The sequence below is a fragment of the Octopus bimaculoides genome, chromosome 11, assembly GCF_001194135.2.
Source record: "Octopus bimaculoides isolate UCB-OBI-ISO-001 chromosome 11, ASM119413v2, whole genome shotgun sequence".
Lineage (NCBI taxonomy): Eukaryota > Metazoa > Mollusca > Cephalopoda > Octopoda > Octopodidae > Octopus > Octopus bimaculoides.
In genome coordinates this window covers 9507911-9521590 of record NC_068991.1, presented here as the reverse complement: position 1 = coordinate 9521590, position 13680 = coordinate 9507911, and the positions used below count along the sequence as shown (strand labels likewise).

The 13680-nt window shown below is 34.3% G+C and overlaps 1 protein-coding gene across 5 annotated transcripts in view; it reads right to left on the bottom strand.

The window, feature by feature from the left end:
- LOC106880921 (putative uncharacterized protein DDB_G0271606) overlaps nucleotides 1–13680 on the bottom strand; it is a 78185-nt gene that overhangs the window by 7823 nt on the left and 56682 nt on the right. For 4 of the 5 annotated variants that reach the window (XM_052971491.1, XM_052971488.1, XM_052971490.1 and 1 more), the window contains 10 exons: nucleotides 13399–13445; nucleotides 10607–10696; nucleotides 8963–9110; nucleotides 7929–8093; nucleotides 6994–7061; nucleotides 6700–6798; nucleotides 4833–5294; nucleotides 3642–3919; nucleotides 2346–2468; nucleotides 1773–2180 (listed from right to left, as the gene is read on the bottom strand). In XM_052971491.1, coding sequence (XP_052827451.1) covers nucleotides 1773–2180; nucleotides 2346–2468; nucleotides 3642–3919; nucleotides 4833–5294; nucleotides 6700–6798; nucleotides 6994–7061; nucleotides 7929–8093; nucleotides 8963–9110; nucleotides 10607–10696; nucleotides 13399–13445 — 1888 coding nt within the window. The remainder of the gene's footprint in view (nucleotides 1–1772; nucleotides 2181–2345; nucleotides 2469–3641; nucleotides 3920–4832; nucleotides 5295–6699; nucleotides 6799–6993; nucleotides 7062–7928; nucleotides 8094–8962; nucleotides 9111–10606; nucleotides 10697–13398; nucleotides 13446–13680) is intronic. The other variant, XM_052971492.1, reaches the window with a different exon arrangement.

The window sequence follows — 13680 nt, the reverse complement described above, 5'->3', positions numbered from 1 at the left end:
TCCTACAGGAGCCAGTCAGGCGGTACTGGCAACGGCCACGCTCAAAATGGTGCATCTCATGTGCCAACCGCACAAGAACCAGTCCAGCGGCACTGGCAACGATCTTACTTGGCTTGCCGGGTCTTCTCACGCACAGCCCATTTCCAAAGGTCTCGGTCCGTAGTCATCGCCTCGGTGAGGCCCAATGTACGAAGGTCTTGCCTCACCACCTCAGCCCAGGTCTTCCTGGGCCTACCTCTTCCACGGGTTCCCTCATATATATATATGTATAACTTGTGTCTGTCATTTGACTGTAGCCATGCTAGAGCACCACCACTAAGTTAACACCAATACCAATAAAGGGTTAGAGAGAAGATCCATTCCTAAATTGCATTGTTTTATTACCTGCAAATTTTGGATCGGTGTGTGTGTATGTGTAATTTATATATATATAAGGGTGATAGTTACAAAAATATGAATTGACATTGAGTGGGAGTTCAAAATCACATGCCTATACAAAGTATAATTATACATCTGTATATTTGATCGAAAGTCTGGCATGTAACCACAACTGTGGCCAAGTCCGGAACAGCACATAATCCAAACTCAAATAGTGTTGTTTGGGGGCAGAGAAGGAAAAAAAAACAGGAATTACGCACTCTTCAGTGTAAGGGACAAAGTTCAACTTCATTTAAGAAAAAACTTCCTGTTTGTCCCATGTAGTTTTCTGGGGTTTTTTTTTTTTTTTTGCATTTTATCAAGTGAATTTCTTTTGATTTATCTCCCCTTGATTTTTGAGCATCACAGCATTTCAAGCAGTGAGTTAGAATTTGGCTATATTTACTCTTTTACTCTTTTACTTGTTTCAGTCATTTGACTGTGGCCATGCTGGAGCACCACCTTTAGTCGAGCAAATCGACCCCAGGACTTATTCTTTGTAAGCCTAGTACTTATTCTATCGCTCTTTTGCCGAACCGCTAAGTTACGGGGACGTAAACACACCAGAATCGGTTGTCAAGCGATGTTGGGGGGGGACAAACACAGACACGCAAACATATACACACACATACATATATACACATATATACGACAGGCTTCTTTCAGTTTCCGTCTACCAAATCCACTCACAAGGCTTTGGTCGGCCCGAGGCTATAGTAGAAGACACTTGCCCAAGGTGCCACGCAGTGGGACTGAACCCGGAACCATGTGGTTGGTAAGCAAGCTACTTACCACACAGCCACTCCTACTAATGATTTATTTATTATTATTGAGAGAGAGGGATTAAGACTTGGAGAAAGTCAGTGATATTTTGGTGCTATCTTTACATATCAGCAATCTAAGTGATATCATCATCATCGTTTAACGTCCGCTTTCCATGCTAGCATGGGTTGGACGGTTTCACTGAGGGCTGGCGAGCCAGATGGCTGCACCAGGCTCCAATCTGATCTGGCAGAGTTTCTACAGCTGGATGCCCTTCCTAACGCCAACCACTCCGAGAGTGTAGTGGGTGCTTTTACGTGCCACCAGCACGAGGGCCAGTCAGGCGGTACTGGCAATGGCCACGCTCAAATGGTGTGTGTATATATATGCATATGTGTGTGTATGTATGTGTGTATATGCATGTGTGCATGCGTGTGTGTATGGCCTAAGCTGTAGGTCAAGGATTGGATTTCAATCACTTCACAAATTGCACCTCTTTATGGACAATAACATGACAGATATCAATCTCAGAAAAGAAAAAAAAATCAATCTCAACGATGAAACAAACTAATTAACGAGTTTGAGGAACAGACCTTGTCGGAACATCTGTTGATGTAACTGTTGATGCTGCTGCTGTTGTTGCTGCTGCTGCTGCTGTTGTTGCTGTTGTTGCTGCTGCTGCTGCTGTTGATGGTGTTGCTGCTTTATTTGCTGCTGCAGCTGTTGTAAATGACCTATAGAGAAACCTGGTGGTATGTTTGGAGTGTGAATTGGGGGCCGCATATTATTTCTATAAGCTTGGTGTGCAATATTCAAAGTCTGCTGCTGAGGTTGTTGCTGTGGCGGTGTTGGTGGGTGTTGTGGTTGTTGTTGTGGGTGGTGGTGATGTGGGTGGTGGTGGTGCAGGTATTTGTTAGGGTTTTCCCTGATATCTCTATTGCCATTCTCCTTCTCCATGAGATCAGCTAATGCTTTTGAAGATTCATTCCAAGGATCGAAACCTGAAAATTATCAAAATGTAAAACAAATTAACAAGAGTTAAAAAAAAAAAATTTTTTTTTAAAAAGGCAAAATATAGCAAGAATAATAATTAATTGAAGCAAGTTCTATGGAAGAAAATTGTAGAATTGTCAAAGAAACAACCAAATTTGACAACAATATCTTACCAAGATCATCATCTTGATAATCAACACTCTTTGGTGCAAATCCAAATGCTGCTTGCCAGTCAGTTGCACTTGTTACTGGAATTGTGTCTGGGATTTCCAGAGAAGGTAAGGACTCCGGGATTCCTGTTCAATAAACAAACAAGCTTAATAAATAGAACTTCGAGATTTCTTTCCTTCTCTTTTTCATTACCCATAATTCTACAGAAGCAAAACTGACAAAAACTAATGGACTAGGTGGCTGATAGTCCAGTACATATAAAAGGCAAAAAAATTTACAGAAGGACTGTATGTAGTATTAACCCTTTTGATACCAACCCGGATGAAACCGCCTCTGGCTCTGTAGTACAAATGCCTTGTTTTCAAAAGTTCTGAATTAAAATCTTCCACCAAACCTTTCCTAACTTAATGATAACTAAGTTATTTTACTAAATTCTTTGTTATATTAAAAATTGAAAGAAACACAGAGCATCTCAACAGAAATATAGTAACAAAAGGGTGAAATACTAAAATAGAGAGAAAGGAGTAAATTAAACTGAGTCTTGTCTAAACTTAAAATGTCGAAAGAACAACTATTATGGCTTTAAATAACAAATCAAGATTTTAGTTCAAGATTAGTTTACAATCCTCTGGTTTGTTTTCTTTGTAACAAAATTACAGCAGAATAATTAATCATAACATGTCAACCATTTTCAAGGCAAGGGTAAGAAACCATTACAATGTCAGCCTTGAAGAATGCCAGTGACTATGTATCATCAGACATTATATCAATAATAATAATAATAATGGTTTCAAATTTTAGCACAAGACCAGCAAATTCTTTAGGCAAGTCGATTACATCTACGGAATTTGAACTCACAACATAAAGACAGATGAAATACCACTGAACATTCTGCTTATGTGTGTGTGTATGTGAAATGCCACATACATATGCATACGCATATACACACGCGCGCGCGCACACACACATATATTCACACACACACACACATACGCATATACATACACACACGTACGCATATACACATACATAAACATAATGATTCTGCCAACTCATAGTAACTTTTTCTACAAAAGACAAGGCTTGAAATGTTGGGAAAGGAAGCTTGTGATTACATCAAACCCAGTACATTACTGGTATTTCTTTTATCAACCCTAAAAAGAAGGCAAAGTCAACTTTGGTAGAATTTGAACTCAGAATGTAAAGTTTGAGTAAAAGCCGCAAAACATTTTGTCTGGCATGCTAATAATTCTGGTAGCTTGTTGCCTTAAAAGATAATAAATTTCTGATTGCCTCACCCGTAGAATGCTGGATTGTGGAATTTTTTGTTGTCTCCCTCTCGCTGCCACTAGAGAAGCCATTACCACTGAAAAATGAAAGACTGTCTGCATTCCTTTTTTCCAGCACTTGTCGTGATACCTGGTTTATGCCCATAAATGTTAGAGATGGATTCATCGCGGTAGCAAATGCATCATTCATGTGGACTGCTGAAGTTGGCGATGGTGCTGAGTAGGACGACGATGTTGAAACCCGAATATTTGGGGAATCAATTGAACCATTACTGTAATTTTCTACCCTGTAGAATGTAATTGCAACAAGTACAGAAGGAGATTTTTATTTTTTTTATTTTTTTTTTATTTTTACAGGAATAAGATTCAAAGAATTACGAAAACAAAACTCAAAATGTTACAAATATACAAAATATTTTGTGTAACTTTAAAGGCAAAAAATGCAAGAGGTAAAATAAAATGGAAGTAAAATAATTAGTTTCAACTTTACAATGAAAGTAAACAAACAAAGTTTGTCTTTAGAAGCATTGAGATGTATTGTAAGATACAGAAATAAATTTATTTCTCAAACGCATGATAATGCTATAAATAGCTTGATCAGGATAATTTATCCATATAATGCCGATAACGTATTTTTCTGCATTATATGGATAATTTATCCTGATCAAGCTATTTATAGTATTATCACGCGTTTGAGAAATAAATTTATTTTTGTATCTTAATTAGTTTCAAAATTTGGCACAAGGCTAAGTCTTTGAGGAGGGGCCATGTTGATTGATTCCAATGTTCAACTGGAACTTATTTTATCGATCCCAAAAGGACGAACGGCAAAGTCAACCCCTGTGGAATTGAAACCCAGAACACGTAACAACAAACAAAATGTGGCTAAGCATTTTGCTAACAATTCTGCAAGCTTGCAACATTATACAAAATAATAAAATAGTAACTCAACTGACTAATTCATAATCTATTTAGGATGCAAGCTATCTACAGATTGTATAACTTGGTAAACAGAATCAAGTTTACAAATAATAGAAATGTAAATCATTCAGATGATATTGCAAAGATCATTGTAGAAACATTAATTTTAAAGATTTTTGTCCAAGCACCTGAAAGACTTCAAGATTCTACAAAAACTAGTCAAATAACCAATTACAGCAGAATGAAATCAAAATATTAAAAAGTTGAAGCAAAACTTACATTGATAATTTATCAGGATCTCGTTTGTCTCTAAGACATTTGTTCTGTTTGGTTGGTGTGCTTGGTCTGTGAGTATGATGTCTAGTTGTGTTGGGCACTTTGTTACCATTGAGGATTCTCTCAGCACTGGTTGCTTTGCTGCCAACTGGTGTGACATTACTCCCCACTATTGTGGTTCCAACAGTAGTCGCATTGCTTGTACCACCACCACTGTTCAGAACTGGCCAGACATCTTTGCTTGCATTGAGTGCTGCTTGTTGCTGACTGGCTGCTAAACCAGATCCCACCACCAGAGAAGAGGAAGTGGAAGAAGCTGAAGAGGAAGAGGAGGAAGAAGAGGAAGAAGAGGAGGAAGAGGACCCTGTTGAGAGGAACTGCAGTTCTGTTGTTTGCTGGAGTAGTGTTGACTGTTGGGGTGGAGATGACTGTTCAACTGTGACAGGTGACGAGGATTTTTTCCTACTTAAAAATAAACAAACATATATATTAGCAACTTCATTTCCATACTGATTTCTAATTTCAAACAGAGTGGGTTGGCTAGGTCTGTACATAGAGCATATATTTGGAGAGATTAAATCATGCTATATAAACTGGATTATGTTCCTTACACTAACAAGACCAAATTTATAGATGAATATCAAAGATTTGACTCATTTTAATACCAGCTCACCTGAGACCGCCAATAGCCCTATAATATAAACTTCATGATTTAGATGAGCTAAAACCGTCCCTCAAAATTCCATGTTAATTTGTGTTCCAAACATCAAGAATGACAAAATCATTTTACTAAATTTTTCATTATTTTCAAAATTAACTAAAACAAAAGCAGTGTATTTCAACAGAAAAGTGATAACACAAGGTTTAAATAAACACATGAAATAGTAATATCATGATTAAATGAATCAGTTGTATAAAAATCACAGCTCAAAGCCCTCGTCAGAGGTAAGAGAATGCTTTGATCTGTTTGAAATGAAGTTAGTCTTGTCCACTGTAATACATTAAAACAAGTGGCCAAAAGCCTTCATTTTTTTTCAAGTGATTGGCACCATCCCTGAAGAGCGTCCATAGAATCCTTGGATAAACAGAACTAGGCTGATATATCACAAAACCGATGTTGGACCAAATGCAGAATGCAGATGAATGGAAAAGGATATAAGCTCACATTTTCTTCATTCATTCTTGGACACTGTGAAAAGCAGAAAACTGAACAAAAACAATCACATCTCAGCAATTCTAATCATATTCAGAGATTTCAAACATTTCCTTGGCCAGTAAGAATGACATCTCGAATTTACGTTGATAAACCAAAATTATCAAATAATAGCAATCAAAATTATGAAACATTCTGATTTTAATTGTACAAGGGGTCCACACATCTAGCTGTTTAAAAGCCCTACTTATTTTCCTGTATCCATCAAAATAGAGCAGTTCAATACTGAAACATAACAGAAACTACCTTAACCCTTTTGTTACCAACCCACCAGAGACTGCCCCTGGTTCTAGGACACAAATATCCTGTTTTAAAGTGATCTAAATTCAAACCTTCCATCAAGGTTTCATGTTCATTTAAGTTTCAAGTACCAACTTAGTGACAAAACTGTGCTAATTTCTTAATTATTTTAAAAATAAATTGAAGCAAAAGGAGAATATTTCAACAGAAATATGGTAAGGAAAGGTTTAAGTGTAAAATAAGTAGGAATATTGTAAGCATAATCTATTCAAAATTATTCAGTTGAAATACTTTGGAAATCCAGTTTTAACTCACTAACAGGACAAATAATTTAAACATCAGTTATGTCCAGCTTTTGCAGTAATATGAAATGTATCTGGTATTCATAACAGAGTTTTAGAAATGAAGATGACTTACCTTGAAGTTATAGTTTTACTGGATGTTACGTGGTTATTTGCTAAGTTTTGGGAATTCATAAACTGTTCTAACAATTTCTGTTCATATTCTTGATGTTTACTGAAGAGTGGAAAAAAAAAAGGAGAAAGTAAAATTACAATGTTTCTTTTTACACTAATTACAATAAAAAGAAAAATGAAAGGAAAAGTGAATACCCAAAACATCTTTAAATGATGACTACAATGAAGTAAAGCTGCTCTACATTTAAAAATTGATGTAATTAGATTGAAGAGTTACATCAAATGATTGACTTACCCCATTTGCATTTCTTCTTTTGTAAAACTTGCTGCCTCTTCCCCTAACTCATGTAAATACATACAATCCTGCAAGGAGAGAAAGAAAGGAAAATGTCATTAAGGTGAGCATATAACACTGACCAATATGAAGTGACGAGTTCAAGTTAGACTGGTAAAATCTTTGAATTTTAACCCTGTAATGCCATATTCTCACTATAGTGGGAACAGGTTAAATGTCATCTCTGCCAGATTCCTGGTAAAGTGATAATGAACAACACGCACAGAAAAAGAAGATGCAGCCAATTCTGTCCATTTGTTTTCCTGAAATTGTTACTCTTGAACTGTATAAGCAACTATTTTTTTTGCTCAGGAGCCCAGGTAGAGGATAAAGTTGAGAAAAGTGAAGTACTCGTTTAGCACTTCACATTTCTTTTTTTCTTTTTTTTTCAATAATGTAGATGGGATTATATTATCCAATCCTCTTTTAAGGGCAATAGATTGCAATTTCCTGTTGATATGGTTGCTACCTTTAACAGATCAAATGACTATAGCTTTCTGAGGCTTCTTCGTTGACTCAATTTAGACAGGGAAGTGTAGGTGAAGTATTTTAATTCTTAAGTCAGATAACCACGGGATTGGACTGGATTGGATTGTCCATGTTCAGTCTACAGCAGGACAAGGGCCTCAGCATGTTCTCTCCACCAACCATGGTCTGATGTAGTGGCTGTGCATTTGAGCTTGAGATCATAATGGTTTGATGAGCCTACTCTGCCACACTGGCTCAATATGTCTCGGCAGAGGAAACCATGAGATACTGAACTGAAATAAATATTTAGCAAATGTCTTCCAACTCAAGATTGTAAACCTTCCATCCCGCCTCAAGATTGCCTCCTCAGCAAGCTCCAAACATAGAGAAGCATGAAACATTTGGCCTGTTTAAACACCGTGACTTACTGATTTAGGACATTGCGCTCCTTTGAGAAAGTGACTGCAGTACTTTGTTGTGCCCAGTGATGCTTTCAGTGTCCGACCATCTACATGAACGTTATTGACTGCTAAAATAGCTTTCAGAGCATCTTCAGATCTGTTGTATGTTACATATGCACTGGCACTTGGACCCTGCAATAAACAGAAATAACACATCAATCTCAAAAGATAGGTTCTCTGTACATCGACAGAAGTAAAGCATAAAGAAAGTTATCTCACAACTATTTCAGTTTTAAACTCTAACCATTTTGTTTCACTTACAGAAATCAAATATAAAACATTTATGATTGGTAATGTAATTAGTTAGAAAGGTTGGCAATACATGTCGAAACATGTTTGGGAAACCTAATGTGCTGATATCTTACTGTATCTTTTTTAACCTCTTGATAATAACAAAATACTTTCTACTGTCCATTTGGTTAATATTTTTGATATTCAGTTACTAAACATTATGCAGCTTTGTGACTCTCTGAAAGTGAGAGAACACCTTTTCACTGAAGCTTCCGATGACCCTTTGTCACAGCCATACCAAGTTACAATTAAAAATGTATCCTTTTTAAGAAGGGAAACAATGTAAAGGAGAAGTTTCATTTCCAGTTAAAATCCTTGTAGCTACCTAGATGCAAAATCAATGCTTGAATTGCACCTTAAGTACGTAATGTTAGCACTGATGATGTATATTAACTTGTCCATGTAAGTTCTATAATCAGGAAATCCCCCTGCAATGAATCCTAATATTTCCTTGTAATAGAATCTCAGTCAAGAAGAATTAAGTGAGAAATATATAACTTTAATATAAGCCTACTAATAGCTATCTACACAGGTTGTGCTCTAGCATGGCCATCACTATAATAGCTTTAAAAAAATAAACTGAAGAACTGACAAACACCAGTCTATTTATTTAGTACTACACCTTGTACACATGCAAGCATGTCTAGATAGAACAGTAGCAACAAACATTTGAAATAAAATGTGTATATAATATGTAAATTAAAACATACCTGGGCCCCTGCATAAGATGTGCTTTGATTAATGACAACTTTGTGGATCTTTCCAAATTTACCAAAATATTCATGCTTTTTTAATACGTCAGGTTCTGCTAACCTTTGAGATAGACCCACAACAAAAACAAGATTTTTTTGAACAACTCTGAAATGAAAACAAAAATATAAACATTAAAAACATACTAAAAAATTAGATATCTGCATTTTCAAAATGATGTCCATAGGAAAATTACTATACTACTCTGCAGCTTGGAAAATCTTGCTATAATTAATAAGGGAAAATTTTTAAGAAAACCAGCTTTTTTTAAAGTAAAACTATTTAATATAGAATTAATATTTCGTCTGTATTTTTATTTTGTTACTTTTGTGTAACACTACTAAGAGTTCCTTTACAAAAATTCTCTAAAATGGATTTAGACGCTCAAAAATCAAAACCTAATCTTTGACAGGTTAAAAAAAAAAACTTTCAATTACAGTCATTATGATTGTATAGTTTTAAAATCTGTCTTAGTGAGGAGGAATGTTATAGGCAAACCAAATCCACAATGTAGTTTTCCTTAACAGAACCATTTCTGTTACATCGTAAATCCCCTTCAAAGGGGGAATGAAGATCACGATTTGATATTTCCTCTTGTTTTAAACAGTGTAATTAAGAAATCAGTAGTTGAATCATCAGCCAAAGAATTTTTTATTACAACTAGATCTAAAACAAAGGAATGGCTTTATCAACAGCAATAAAACATTAGAAATAAGAAAAGGAAAACTTTTTTTTTTTTTTTCAAATCAAACTCAGTAACAATATCTCAAAAATAAAAATTCAACATTGGTGATGCTATCATTTACAGCAGAACTATCATAACAGAATTATCAAAATCTCACTGCTTTGTCCCTGGTTAACCAGGATAGGACTTCTGGTTTAGTTAAAATTGTATTAGTTTCTGAAAATACATGTTTCACATATAATAAAATCATCACATTTAAAACATTGCCTAGAAATATACATTTTAAGTAGTAATTTCAAAAAATAAATTTTTGAAATTAATAAAGCATAGAGGAATGATATAAAGAAGAAAAAAAAACTAAATTCAAATTAAAGAAATTTGGACATGATTTTTTTCATTGAAACATTTTGGGTTAATCTTCAGTGCTTTGGTTCAGATTTGTTACACTTAAAATGGTAAAAACAAGCCTTCTAACATCACAAAAAAAAAAAGCAATCTTCCAGCAGTTTTAGTTCACATGGACATTGTCTTTTTTTCTTTTTCTTCATTGGTTTACTACATAATTGACATGATAGATTTGATTTACAAGAGTAAGTAGTTCTTGAATTGAAAATATTGCTGAAAAGATGGGCACTAGTAAAAGGGAGTTGAGGAAATAAGGTCAGAGTATAAAGTGCCAACACATTCAAGATTCTGTTGACAAAGGAACAAAGCTTTCTTAGTCAGATATAATTGTCACATCAAAGAATGCAGTTACCATTTGTTCTTGTTTTAGCTTCGCATTGGTACCATTATCATCAGCCAAATTAACTCCTTACTTAACTGAACCTTCAACGGTTTTTCTCATTTACTCCAAACTTCCAAGCAAACACTACAACATTTAAAAAGAACCTTAAAAAAAAACAACTGACAGACCTACCTAACATTTGCTAAATGTTTTCTGTTTTCAGCTGCTTTCTGCTTCCTCTGTAGATCTTTCTGTCTCTTTTCTTTCTTTATCCTATGTAATCTACAGGACAAGATTCTGCATTGTAAATACTTAAAATAAAACATCAGACAGCAAAATCAACATGTACAATGATGGAAAGATTTCTTTTCTCTTCTATATGAAATGTTTTAAATGCTAAGGAGCCAATATAAACAATATAAGCCTATTGTATCAATGCTAAGGGGCTAATATAAACCTATTGTATCAACCACAAATTTATACATCACATGCATGTATGCCCATTAAAAATATAGAGCCTGGTTAGAACATACAAGCAACCATTTCGAGATGGAGTTCCTTCCTATCTTGTAACAATTATTTGGCAAGAAATATTGTAGGAAACTTACTTGACTAGTAAAATCTTAAGGTTATGTTCTAAAACATTACGAAAATAATTTCATTAAGCATGAATTTTAATAACAGAGAAAGAAAACTAGATAGCTCTGATGTTGATACAATTTCAAATTGTGTGAGTTAAGAAGAAACAACTGAGAACAGAAACCAAGCTGAATTGAAGAACTTGTAATATGACATCAACATTGTTCATAGAAATAAAAAGACATAAGTACCACACGGCAATTCCTACCAAAGTCAACTTTACCTTTCAGCCTTTCAAACATGATTAAATACATGTTTACTACCAATGTCAAATTTGATCTACAGAACCTCTTGAAATTTTTGGCTTTGTGCTCAAGTTAGAAATCAATATTATCAAATTAACCAGTTTTTTTACAAAGAAAATTATAGAAATAAATGTACTGAATAAAAACTACTCACAGTTTCCACTGCATAACTGCAGTAGTGAAATTGTAAATCTATCTCATTGAAGGTTAGAGAAGCTGTAGTAAATAACCAGCAAATGTATTTACCTATTTACATCACTAACTTTGGATCGAAAAAAGATATTGAAGACATTTCTGCTGCAGCAATTATTCAGGTAGAAATAGTAAGTAATAATAATCATTTAGGTAGAAGTCTATTAAAAAACAAAAAGTCTCAAATTATTATTTATGAGTGCTTTGGATGACTTTACTTCTTTCTGACCCTCTTTCATCTATCATGGATACACTATCAACTTGCAATGGGTTTTTTTTTTGTTTTTTTTTTTTTAATCTAGCCAATATTCATTATTGTTTTACTGAACTTTTTACCACGCTTGGATGCATCAGACACAGAAATGCTGAAGCACATTTTTCTATCTTTCTGTGAGTGAATGCCCTTTCCAGTTGCCAGTCCTCACTGGTTTCCAAGCAAGGTAATATTTCCTTCTAAGCAGACTGAAAAAATGAATGACACCACGAGGATGATGATGATGATGATGATGCAAGCTTACATCTACCATGCAATGACAAGGAAACACCAAAACAAAAAAAAAAAGAGAAAAAAAAACCCAATCAGTTTCTTTCAATTTTCATTTTGCAAATCCAGTTTGGCTAGCCCCCAGATATTGTAGAAGATACTTGCCCAAGATGCAAAGCAATCCATTCAAAATGCATGTCTATAGTCAGTCTAGCTGTGTTTCTCTAGAGTCACTTTGCTATTTATTTGAAGCCATTTTTTTTTTAAATGCTGAAAATTTCAAAATGACTCAGAAAGGGTTTTCGTTGTGCAGTGTCAAGAAATATCAATGGCTTAGAAAGTTTCCATCTATTGCTATTTTTATGATCATAACAATGAAAAGTAAATGGCATTTTGAAAGACTGCTATGATAAAATAAATTGCCTTAATTAACATGATTGTCTTAAAAGTTAGGACAATCAACTAATCAAGCCACTTTTGCTACCATTGCATAGTGCTAACATAAAGTAGGTTAGTTAGGATTGTTGGGTGTGGTGACATTTTCTCTATCAGAACACACACACACACACAAAGGATATAGATATCCGCAACTCTTATTTTGAGATTGATGCTCTACGAAGATTAAAGTAATGGTGTCTAAAATAATTTTGATTCACAATATAAAAAAAAAATGGTTTAAATAATTAAAAAAACATAATCTGTGATTTTTAAACAAACACGAGGGAAAATACCTAAAATGAAAATTTCAGGCTAGCTAAATATATCTAAATAAACCTTTATGAACAACTGAAATGTCTACAGTACTTGAAATTAAAGTTACAATAGTAAAATTATTTCATCTGCCTTGGAAACCAAGTGGTGTCCAATGTAGGCACATAAGCAAATACGTAAAAAGCCATGTGAAAATAAAATAAACACAAATCTTAAATGTTAGAGTAAACTCTTCAAGAAAGATGTTTAAGTATTAGGGTAGCCAACAGTCAATGCAGTATACAACATCAGTACAATGCCGTTTCTAGAAATGCTTTAGTCAATAGCTTCTCACATAACCTCTAAGCTATCTTAGCAATTATCTCTCGACAAAACACCATGGAAATTCCGAACAACTTTATTGAGCTCCTTATGTACAAACATTTCATTCCGATTGGTAATTTCCATTTGAAATTCTTCCAAACAAGAATTCCATCCTAAATAGGGAGACACTAAGACAGTGGTCTTAGATCAATCTTTTTATATTTCAATGTCAAAATAGAAGTTTTCCATCATTTGATTCCAGATCAAGAGAGATAGAGAGAGAGAGTATACTTTAAGGGTAACCAACCCATCGCTGGCAATTGTAACAATACAGGTGAATAAAGATTTATACAATTCTCTTGAAATTTTTTATCATCAATAAATATTCCATAATTCTGAACATTACTTACTCATCCTCTGTGAGTGGTTTGAATTCTGCAGGGTCTTCAGGGTATTGCTGAAATAAGATTTTGAAGTTTGGTATGCATTTAATAAATCTTGTTTTATATATATATATATATATATATATATATATATATACATACACACACACACACACACATTAAAGAGAGAAAGAAAATCAGAAAATCAAAACAGTAAGCATTTAAAGAGTCCATAACATTAATCTAATTTCTTTAAAGCTGAGGTGAAGGAAATCTTTCCCTGGACTAAGCGCTAGTCAATTACATAAA